Here is an 11,939-nt window from a genome sequence, read left to right on the forward strand (position 1 = left end):
AAATCTACACACGTGTATTTCACTTGTGGAAGTCTATCGATTTGGACAGTGCTCAAAGTCGCCGAGATCGAGCTACGTGCAGCGTGATTTTATTAACTTTGGGTCGATTTCCAGGAACTTGGGCGATTTTTCCGAGTTTCAGGGACTCTAAACTAATTCGAGAAGACTTTGGTTTTCAGTGAATTGGACAGAAGAAAAATTTTTGAACGCTTGGCTATGACCAGTCTGGCCGAAATATAGCTACTTAGTGACTAGAAAGTCGCCGAGATCGGGCTGCGCCCAGCGTGATTTTAACGAACTTTGGGTCGATTTCCATTATTTTGGGCGATATTTCCGAGGCCCAGGGTCTCTAAATCAATTCGAGGAGACTTTGGTTTTCAGTGAAATGGACAGAGGAAAAATTTTTGAACGCTTGGTTATGAGCACTCTGGCCGAAATATAGCCACTTTGTGACTAGAAAGTCGCCGAGACTGTGCTACGCGCAGCGTGATTTTGACCAACTTTGGGTCGATTTCCAGAAACTTGGGCGATATTTCCGAGTCCCAGGGACTCTAAACTAATTCAAGAAAACACGCGAGTGAAAAAAAGATATAAATGGGCGAGAATCTTTACCCCAGGCATAGTCCAAAGCGACAGACTTCCACAAGTGAAATACACGTGTGTAGATTTGAGAAGAAGCCAAATCTAGCATCTTTAAAAAGTCCAGTAAACATAGTTTAAGATCCCGACGCCAAAACCGCGAGTGTGGCGCATCTCTAAACGCGCGAGAACTTACTAGCGAAAAGAAACTTGATATAGGCGAGAATCTCTTACCTAAGCACTGTCCAAATCAATAGACTTCCACAAGTGAAACACACGTGTGTAGATCTGAGAAAGGGCCAAATCTAGCATCTTTAACAAGTCCAGTAAGCATAGTTTGAGATGCCCACACGAAAATCTCTAAACGCGCGAAAAAACGCGAGAAAAAAAGTATATAAATGGGCGAGAATCTCCAACTCAAGCATTGTCCAAAGCGACAGACTACAACAAGTGAAATACACGTGTGTAGATTTGGGAAAGGGCCAAATCTAGCATCTTTAAAATGTCCAGTAAACATAGTTTGAGATCCCGACACCAAAACCGCAAGTGTGGCACATCTCTAAACGAGAGAACTTACAAGAGAAAAGAAAATTGATATGGGCGAGAATCTTTCACCCAAGCACTGTCTAAATCGATAGACTTCCACAAGTGAAATAAACGTGTGTAGATTTGGAAGAGGGGTAAAGGTAGCATGTTTAAAAAGTTAGGTGAGCATTGGTTCGGATTCCCGCACCTAAAACGCGAGTGTGGCGCATCTCTAAACGCGCGAGAACTTACGGGGAAGAGAAAGTTGATATGGGCGAGAATCTCTTACCCAACCATTGTCCAAATCGATAGACTTCCACAAGTGAAATACACGTGTGTAGATTTGGGGGAGGGCTAAAAGTTGCATCTCTAAAAAGTTAGATAAGCATTGGTTGGGATTCCCGCACCTAAAACGCGAGTGTGGCGCATCTCTAAACGCCCGAGAACTTAGCAGAGAAAAGAAAGTTTATCTGGGCGAGAATCTCCAACCTAAGCGCTGTCCAAATCGATAGACTTTTACAAGTGAAATACATTTGTGTAGATTTGGTGGAGGGCCAAAAGTATCATTTTTAAAGAGCCACGTAAGCATAGTTTGGGATCCCTACACCAAAAACTCGAGTGTGCCGCATCGCTAAACGCGCGAAAACACGCGAGTGAAGAAAAGATATAAATGGGCGAGAATCTTTAACCCAGGCATTTTTTAAAGCGACTGACTTCCACAAGTGAAATACAAGTGTGCACACCTGAGAAGGGGCCAAATACATCTTTAAAAAGTCCAGTGAGCACAGTTTGAGTTCACGACACCAAAATCGCGAGTGTGGCGTATCTCTAAACGCGCGAAAACGCGCGAGAGAAAAACCAAAAGTTCGAGTGTGCCGCAGAGTTAAACGCGCGAGAAAAGACAAGGGAAAAGTGAGTTGACGTCGTTAAAAATTTCCACTTAAGCACAGTTCAAATCGATAGACTTCCACAAGTGAAATGCACATTAGAGATTTGGAAGAGGGCTAGAACTAGCATCTTTAAAAAAGCGAGGTGAGCAAAGTTTGGGATCCCTGCATCTAAAAGCAAGTGTGCCGCCTCGCTTAACGTACAAGAACACGCGGGAGAAAAGAAAATTGACATGGGAAAGAATATGTAACCCAGGCACTGTCCAAATCGATAGACTTCCACAAGTGAAATATACTTGCGTAAATTTGGGCGAGGGCCAAAACTAGCTGTTTTAAAGAGCCCCGTAAGAATAGTTTTGGGACCTTCACACAAAAAAACGCGAGTGTGCCGCATTGCTGAACGCGCGAGAACACGCAAGTGAAAAAAAGATATAAATGGGCGAGAAACTTTAGCCCAAGCATTGTCCAAAGCGACAGAGTTCAACGAGTGAAATACACGTGTGTAGATTTGGGGGAGGGCTAAAGGTAGCATTTTTAAGCATTAGTTGGGATCCCCGCACCTAAAACGCGAGATTGGTGCATCTCTAAACGCGCGAGAACTTACGCGAGAAAAGAAAGTTGATATGGGCGAGAATCTCCAACCATACACTGTGCGAATCGATAGTTTTCCACAAGTGAAATACACGTGTTTAGATTTGGGGGAGGGCTAAAAGCAGCATCTTTACAAAGTTAGGTAAGCATTGGTTGGGATCCCTGCACCTAAAACGCGAGTGTGGCGTATCTCGAAACGCGCGAGAACTTACAAGAGAAAAGAAAGTTGATATGGGCGAGACTCTCTCACTTTATGAGGGGACGCAAATGACTTCTACTGTAAGTATCTCTTCCTGGTGTTTTTTTTTTTTTTTAATTGTATGAGAACAGGGCTGTATTCCTCTAAGGCTGTGGGTGTAATTCGTAAAAACGCTGAGTTCTTATAAATCATTTAGAAATTCTTCGTTCCAGTTCAAATTCATGTTGCTGGCACATGGGTGGGCACTTTATATGTAGACCGTGATGTAAGATACCTTAAACTATTTTTACTGTTCATGATGTACTGCTACGTTAGTCTGCTTTATAAATATTTAACTGCTCTGGCCGAGTTTTTAATTTCAATATGATTAAACGTTCTTTTTATGCGTTCCTATTAAAAGTGATGCAAAGTTGTCAATTTTAGTAATTTCAATTTGAAGAAAAGGTCCTGTTAGGACCGTCTTGTTACTTGATGAAAATTTTGCGGGGTTTGTTTTACCAGGGCGCTTCATTACGCTTCCTGGAATAGGCTATACCTTCCCTAGTTGAATCGTCATCAGTTTGTTGTACGTTATTCAGGTTATTGATGGAAAAAATAATTATACTTTTGAACCTTAGTTCCTCTATTCTCAGGGGATGGGGGATGGGCTTACTTCTTTCGGAGGTCGTTACTTACGGACTTTTACGATTCGTTGCGTGTACGAGCCATTGGCCAAGCGATTGGCCAAGCCATGGGTAGCCGTGCATAGTCACCTAAAGCACTGACAATCCATCTTAGCTCCATGTACTAAGTTTCTCCTCGCGCTTTTTTTTTTTTTTGCCCTCGGCTGTGTAATTGTGCGATATTTTCTACACAATAACTTCAATTGCCGAGCATGATAATACTGCACGTGGCTCCCACTGCCAACGACACACTCAGACAAGTGTTCCAGATCATCTGGGTTTCTATTCCTTAAGATCTGTTTTAGATTGATTAATCAAACGCTCCTTTACGCCCTGACAAACATCTCGATGCAAGCTCAGAGTTTATTGTGATGGCTTTCATTGGGTAAACAAGACATTTACGTCTGCTCGCCGCGCTCAACATCCATTCGTAGGCACTTTGGTATCTTTACGTTCAGTTCGTAGATCTAAACTTGGTTCAGGGGGAGAAGCAGAGAAAGGTTCATGTTGAGTAATTTGTTCATCATTGCGGGATTACTTGATTTATAGGCATTTCCCGGTTTTGTCCGCTCTCGTTTTTTTCCTGCCCAAGTCTTTCTTCACGTGTGTTTAGACGTGATCCGATATATAACGACTTTGTTTTGTTCCAGATTATTGGCGTCGGTGGAGTCCGCCATCATTTGAAAGCATCGGGAATGACTCGAACGCACTATTTACTTTTAAAGCACTAGTAATATCGTCATTTTAAAGCTTGTCTCATATTCCATCGGCCCTTTCAGGTGTATTTTTTTTTAATGTCATCTACATGCCACTGAAACAGATTATGACGCCTTCCCTGGCCGCAAGACCAAGAATCCTACTGAGAGTATGTAAGGAATGCTGGGAAAATTTCCTACCATTTCTCTGCGGTACTTACAGTAGAAGCCCCGTACGTCCCGTCATGCTGTACGTGTGGAACGACGTTTCCACTAACTTTCATTTATATTAGTAGGCAATTAATTTGTTATCTTGTCCTTTCGAGTTTCCCTTCTTTATATTAGTTTCCACGGAAGCTAGCCAGCTGAATTATTTTTCATTAATGAAGTTTTATTTCGTTTAATTATCGCACTAGTACTTTTGATTTCCTAAGTTCTTTCTGTCTTAATTTCAAGCTGTGAATGTTAATCTTAACTCTCTATTTAATTTAGGAAACTGCGTAGAGTTGATTAGAATTCGCTATCTTAACTAAAGTATTTTCACTGAGCTCATATTGTTGCATTGTCATATTGTAAACTTGACTTATAAAGGATGATATATAATTAGCAAGTGCGTTTGTAAAGTTTTTTTGATTACATCGTCGATTACACCGACGATTACGAAGATTAGTATTGTCGAGTGAAGAGTAAACTAGCTACTGTTAGACAAAGTTACGTCTCTTCCCTGACGTCCGTAGCGAAGTCCATTGAAGTAGATCCTCGTGTACCAGGAAATCGTGACGAATTTCCACTCCCGCAAGCAAGTAGTGCTCTCAAGAGTTAGATTTCCCCAGTTTTTAGTTCATGTGTCCTTCCAGTCAGAAATTTACAGTGTTTGCAGGAAAAACCTATTGTCACATTTGTCAAGACATTTTTGTGCCTTGTCTTATGGTTTGGTAATACAGCGGGAAAAAGCCAGGAGAATGTAGTAACTATATTAGTCTACAGTCCTTATATTAATACGTTTTCCATCCCTGAATGGTCCTGAGACCTAAAACTGTGTTTTATAATAATCAAATAAACATTTCTCTTTTTTGAACGATGAAAATCAATTCCTAACTGTTTTAGACGATTGTAATTAATTTCTAAGATTTCTTTCAAACTTAAGGAAAATTAATTGGCTGTTAGCCATAAACAAGCTAAAATATTAACCGTTAGCCGTAAAAACCAACACCCCATTGAGACTCTTTTATAAAATCTAATTTGCTACTCAGTTCATTTTACATAAACAATAGCGTGGATACTTTATGACTAGTGCGCCTGTTTCATTTGTCTGTTTTTGGTTTCCTTTTTGTCCATGTGTATATGTGTGATAGCTCCCGGTGCTTTTTAACCATTGTCATATCGCCAACTCGGGATAGATTTGCTTCTTATGGTTTACTCTGGGTGAAATACTACCTGCTATGGTCGTTAAACACTAATCAATATGTGTAAAATATTGTTGCTAAACATGTGTTGTTGTACACAATTCCAGCAAATTCTGAAACAGAGAAAAGGCGTTTTTTGTTGTAAACCTTCGAGATATTCAGTTTGTTCAGTTGTTGCACAAAGTTTACTCACGTTTAACGTTTGTGTACTTTATGCCGTGCCCATGATATATTCGCGATTTGTCGATAAGAAAAAATCTTGCGACATAATCAATAGACTTACAATATCAGCTTTATGCACAATTCTTATGCGATCTGGTCGCGCATCTCGGAAAACAACAGCTGGAAAAAATTCACATTATCATAGAAAGCGCTTATCGGTAAAACTCAGTAGCTACTAACCTACTATCATGATTTTAACTCCAGACCGGTTTCCCGCCTTAATCATAACAATTACAATTTCCTCAAATGTGATTGGTGCATAAACTGGTGCATTTTGCTGTAATTTATCTGCAAAGTTGTAATCGGACAGTGTATTCGGACATTTGGCTGAAATCGGACCCCTGTAATCGGACAGTTACATGAGCCAATCATTGTAAGTCCTCTCCACTAAATCCACCAATCACAACATTGATTACAGTCACTATAGTAACCAATTCAAGAGACTGGCTTAGTAAAATTGTGGAGGTTTAGTTTGCGGTTTTTGTTTTGAAAGAAACTTGACAGCAATATGCATTTTGCAAGCTATTCCCAAATTCTTAATTATGATATTTAAAATGACTATTAAAAGCTATTTTCAAATTGTGGGAAATTGTAATGGTTATGATTAATTGGTAACAGGACATCGTGTTATCCAATTCAGTCTGTAATCATACTCGTGATTAACAAATCGGACTTCCACTTCTCCATCGTCCGATTTCCGTGTTAACCACTCGTATGATTACAGACCGAATTGGACTCCACTCAGTCCTATTACCATTATTAATTGGATCTTTTAGTATTTTTTTAAAAACATTTAGATTTATATAGTCGTCGTAGAACAAGTCGAGTGTCTGTAGCATAAAAAAAATGAAGCTCCAGTAACAACTTGCTCTTTTTAAAGCATTTATTGCTTTCGATTCGTCAGTCAATATCTTCCTGATACTTCATTCGTAAAAATTATCACGTATCTAAGAGACGGGTTAAACGTGTCAAGAAAAACAACGTAAAGGGGTCTGATGTATCACTGGCTTCTCCGAATTTACATTTGTATAAGGAGTGTAAGGTAATCGGTTTAGAAAATTAACAGAAAGAAGCCGAACAAAAGATCATGAATATTGAAACATTATTTAAATTAGTCAGCAAACAGCATTTTAATTTCCTAACGAGGTTTAGCCTTTACAAAATAACATTTACATATTTCATCATTATGGTTCGTTTTGCGAAGACTGGCCTCATAAAAGACAGCACAGCTATCCCTTTCTGCGAAACGTTTAGAGTCAAAGTTTTCTTTTATCCTTGTGAAACCTGTTTCAAGTGCCAAATAGCTGCCATCTGCACCATCTCTATTCCAAAGAAATTATCATTAGAGTGTTTCGAGAGCTTATGAATATCAAAGTCGATAAGGTGACAAAGAAAGTCTCTTGGATTAAGGAGGAATAACCACAATATATTACCCACAACTGGTGGCAGTGAAGTTATTTTTCTGTGGATTTTTAAGAGTGAAGTTTTAAAGCCAAAGTGTTAAGCTTAAGGAATTGGCAGTTAAAAATCACTTTTACCATGGAATTCCAGGAACATCTTATTTGGAACGATTCCGCAGGCGACACTTTTAACGCCACAGAAACCCACAGCTTTCCGACGGAGAGTTTATCGTTCAAAATTTTCAAACTATTTTGTTATTCTCTCGTCTTTCTCTTGGGAGTCGTTGGAAATGCTCTTGTGTTCCGAATGGTGGTCAAAAGAAGAAAGCTTCGAACTGTAAGCAACATGTTCATCTGTAATCTGGCCGCGGCCGACATTGCCGTCTTGACCGTGAATCTGCCATTTCGCCTGGCGTACCAAGAAAACTCATACGTTTGGCCTTTTGGTGCAGTGTTATGCAAGACAGTTCCAATGCTGACTTACCTCTTCATTACTGCGTCGTCCGCCACTCTTGTGCTAATGACTATTGACCAACACAGAGCCATAGTAAATCCCCTGGGGCCAAGGTTCACCGTCAAAATCACTAAAATCGCGCTGTTGTTGATCTGGATTTTCTCCACCCTCATAACTCTGCCGTTCAACTTCGCTTTGACTGTGGTTGAGCGTCAAAGTGGCCACCCCGTTTGCACAGATATTTGGCCGAGCGCTCAATTTGAACGATTTTACTTCTTATGCTTGTTTGTAATACAGTTTGTGATTCCCATGGCCATTATCGCATCATGTTATACTCGCATATGCGGTCATCTTAACTCAAGCACAACACTGGGCCGGCTCAATCCAACCAAGCAACGATCAGACAGAAACAAAAAGGTAAAATAAGTTTAATTGGACACTTTATTAGACCTCGGTACCGGTCGAACCCCTATTAAGCGGCCACCTCTATTAAGCGGTCAGTAATTAAGCGGCCAACCCCTTTTCAGCGGCCACTATCCCTTTCACCGAGGGTGGCCGTTTATCAGAGAGGAAAGTCTTAACTTGATTCTAGTGGCCGTTTATCATGTTTATATGCGGAATGGATAAGAACAAATTTTTCCCAAAGACCATTAGGCCAGTTCTCTGAGAGACGCCTTTGCCTGAGCTGTAAAAGAGGAATTTACTTATTCAGCTGTGGGTGGGTATCTTAAAGTCGCTTTCAAAATTACAATAGACTTAAATTAGATTTAAAAGTAAGATATTACCATGGTTACCATGTTCAAAACATTCACCTTCATGCCAAACAAACATGAAGTCCGTTCTTTCATAGAATTTTCCTCTCTTAAAAAAGTAATGTTGCCGATACGTGTTCTCTTATTTTGGAGATACATATCAAAAAAATTTAACTGTTTTTTATCGAGTCGGTGAAAATTTATATCATTCAGACAGTAAATAGCTCTCAGAGTATAATAGAAGACAAAGAAAATAAAGGAGGATCTTTCAGTAAAACTGCCCATTTGATATTGTCAGACGGGTATAATGACGCGATTCGCACTAAATAATAAATTATAGCAAGGTTGAATTTTAGCTATTGGATGCAACGGCGGAAATGTTCGGAGAAAATCAGCATAAGAATCATGCAATACTCAGCTGAATAAACGGATAGCAGTAGCTGATAATTTTCTACTGTCGCTTATATTGGCTGTGGCACTTCAAAAGAGTGGTATTTACCTTATCTTCATTTGATAAATCTCTGGAAGGTGGACAGCGTTTTCCCATTGTTTCAATCGAGGTCTTTTGTTGTGTAGTAAGATAGCAGTTTAATTTACTATCATTCAGTTGTATAGTGTTCGTCACGTGGAGTTATATTTAGTTCGTACCGCAACACCGTGTTTTAATTTTGACCTAAAAGAGAGGGGAGTTATTTTTTTAAGATCTTCTCCATGGGTGCAAATGCGCGGTCATGTTTCGTCGGAGATGAGCATGAAGCAGAGAGAGAGCGGTGCTTGATGGTAGCTGGCCCACAACTCCAAGCGCTCCCCTTTTCACTAAGGAGTGACGCCCGGTTACGAGGCAGCGGGGGACGTATTTAGTCAAATCGTGACTAAGCCAATCATTACTCTTTTATTAACGCACCTATACAGTAGGTATGTAAGCTGCGGTTACGAACATCTTATCGCAGGTTTGCCATCGAGATAGAAGAGATTGGGGATTAGGGTCAGGGTCAGCGTTAGAAAATGGTAGCATTTATAGTTTACATGCTGCCATTGCATGCAGTGTTCCGTTACATTTCATATCGTAGTATCATTGTTACTCATTTTAAGCTGGACTTTAGTCACGTGGTAGCCACTAAAGGTTGTTGTAACTTGCCATTCGGGACTATGTTCCTGTGAGCCTTCGTCTAACAGCCTTGACCTTTCGGCTTTGTAGCAAAGCAACTGGTATCTTCGACCTTACTATATGTTTTTGGAGGTATTTCACTCGCAAACTGTGTTAAACTTTTTTTCAGGTGATTAAAATGCTGATCGTCATAGCTGCTGTCTATGCTCTTTTTACTCTTCCTTATCACGTGACCTGGTTGTGCGGCGTGTTTGGTTATCCGAACTCCGTTGCTAAGAAACTTTGCGTTCTTCTCGTGATTGCTACAAGTGCTGCTCATCCGATCATCTACGGCACACTAAATCAAGAATTTGCTAAAGGATTTAAAGCGTTTTTCCGCTGTTTAAAAACGAAGCAATTAGAAGAAACTCGTCAGAAGACGTTAGAAAGAAGAGTGAAAAATAAGACGCTGAACAAGACATACCGATTTTCTTGCCCAGTGACGTCGAGGGAGAATGGCGACCGTGAACTACAGCCTGCAAAAAATGAACCAGTCGTACAGGATATAGTTACGTGTCTGTGACGGACACGGGTACTTTATCCAAAGATTTTAACTAACCTCGCATACGGTGGCTGCGCCCGCAATACGAGCGGCAGTCAAGTCCAAGTTGTCCTACCGAAAGGACATGATAATAGTCTTTTTCCTCCCAGCAAGCAAAGATAAAGACAATGCTTAAGTTACTCTGGCCTCTTCTAGCTCGAGAACCCTGGGTTTAATTTGACAAGGAACAACATCTTTTTTTTTCAAAATAACACAGCTATTCTCCTACTTAACGATACTCGACGAGGGATGAACGAGTTTTCCCTCGCGGGCGACCCATTTTTTAGCGCCAAATTAAAACTTTGGGGCACAAAATGTCGACAAAATGTTTAATTTCATATTTTCCACGTTCTACAATCTGATACGGGTTTAGGCATTGTATATATTCAATACCATCTCCAGTGAGAAAAGCTGATAGACTTCAGTGCCTTTCTCGTCCGTTAACAAACATTGACGTCAGGACACGGGACAGTTTTTCCCGCCTGCTGAATCCTGATTGGTCAAGCAAGGAAGCAAGTTACAGTTTGATCTTTGTGAAGAACAGGATCAACAGTGGAAATAGCAATCAAACGCTTACCATGTGCAATGTGTTCAAACAGCTGAGAATTTCTCATAATTTTTCTTTCTTTACAACTAATTAATTGGGGTTGAACTGTCTGTTACACTCGCTCACATGTTGACCTTGGGCTACCTGTGGTATAACGTAACAGACAGACCTGGTCGGTGAAAACCAAGAGAAGAGTTGAGCTATTGCTGTGGTCCAATATCTTATGATATATGTCATAGTCTTTCGTAATCATTAGTTTTTAGGCACAAAGTTAGCTGGTGTCAGTGATGTCTTTTAGTTTGTCTGTTAGTTGAGAAAATAATATATCGTATGTTTTTGTTGTTATTTTTGTAATTATGTTAAAAAAGACAACAAGTTATCACCTGGCTATCACTAATGTATTTTTAGTCTTAGATAAGACTTTGAAATGGATAGAATTAAATGCAGTGGATTACTGATCACATTTTATCCATGTGTTTAGAAATAACCGTGAAATACATCTCCCTTAATTGTGAAAACAACATGATTACTTACGAAAAGTAACATTTTGTCGAATTTAATGCTATCTAGTGCTCACCCGTATGAGCTATTGATTTCCAGAATAACCTACAGTGACCGTACAGTCATGGGTTTGTTATATTTACTTTAGTAGGCTCGATTTCCACTGCTCACTCGAGTCCGGCCGACTGCTCTCCTCCTCTAGAAGATAGAGTTCGGGGGGGAGGAGCGAGGGCTGCTTTCTCGAACAGCGGTTGGTAATCGAGCCTATGATCATAGCCGCATGTGTAGCCCTTAGCCTTATCCACCCATCCACTTCCCAACCCTTTCCCCTCGCTTTCGCCGCGAGAAAAAAACTGCCGATACGAATCAAACGGGGTGAACTTGATGCATCGTGATTTTTAATCAACTTAATCATAAAGTCGTTAGCATGGCAAATAGCCAGATTGAGGCGGCATTCCCACAAAACTGCCATGTATGAAAGTAACCAAAATCGCGTAGCCTTCATCAATTTTAAATTTCGGCAATTTTTTGAACTTGCCCGATCACCACACAATTGTAATCTGGCTCATTAGAAATATTGATCATTAAATTCGTTTAAGGGACCGTTCATTTTTTATAAGGTAGGGGGGGCTGGTGGGATTTGGGGGGGGGGCATGCGAAAAAAAATGGCTTTCGAGGGGGGGCCATCCCAAAAAAATAAGGGAAAAAGGGGGGGTCACGTGAAATATTTTAGTAAAACTTTAAAATGGCATAACGTTTGAATATCAAAAAAATTGCTATAGAATAAACATAGAAGGCAGGATACAAATTTATTACAAACTTTCCTTCTGG

The 11,939-nt window shown here is 40.2% G+C and overlaps 1 protein-coding gene across 1 annotated transcript; it reads left to right on the plus strand.

Moving 5' to 3' along the window:
• The first annotated feature begins 6,985 nt into the window (after window positions 1-6,985).
• LOC145482986 (neuropeptide Y receptor type 2-like) lies at window positions 6,986-10,629 on the plus strand. The gene is made up of 2 exons (XM_081461612.1): window positions 6,986-8,037; window positions 9,650-10,629. Exons 1-2 carry the CDS (start codon window positions 7,306-7,308, stop codon window positions 10,040-10,042), a joined length of 1,125 nt encoding a protein of 374 aa, XP_081317738.1. The 5' UTR covers window positions 6,986-7,305; the 3' UTR covers window positions 10,043-10,629.
• The last annotated feature ends 1,310 nt before the right edge of the window (window positions 10,630-11,939 follow it).

The sequence above is a fragment of the Orbicella franksi genome, chromosome 3, assembly GCF_964199315.1.
Source record: "Orbicella franksi chromosome 3, jaOrbFran1.1, whole genome shotgun sequence".
Taxonomy (NCBI): Eukaryota; Metazoa; Cnidaria; class Anthozoa; order Scleractinia; family Merulinidae; genus Orbicella; species Orbicella franksi.

Coding starts and splice junctions, on each gene's coding strand:
- LOC145482986 (XM_081461612.1), top strand. CDS start 7,306: ATGGAATTCCAGGAACATCTTATTTGGAACGATTCCGCAGGCGACACT. Junction 8,038..9,649: donor GATCAGACAGAAACAAAAAG/GTAAAATAAGTT, acceptor ACTTTTTTTCAG/GTGATTAAAATGCTGATCGT.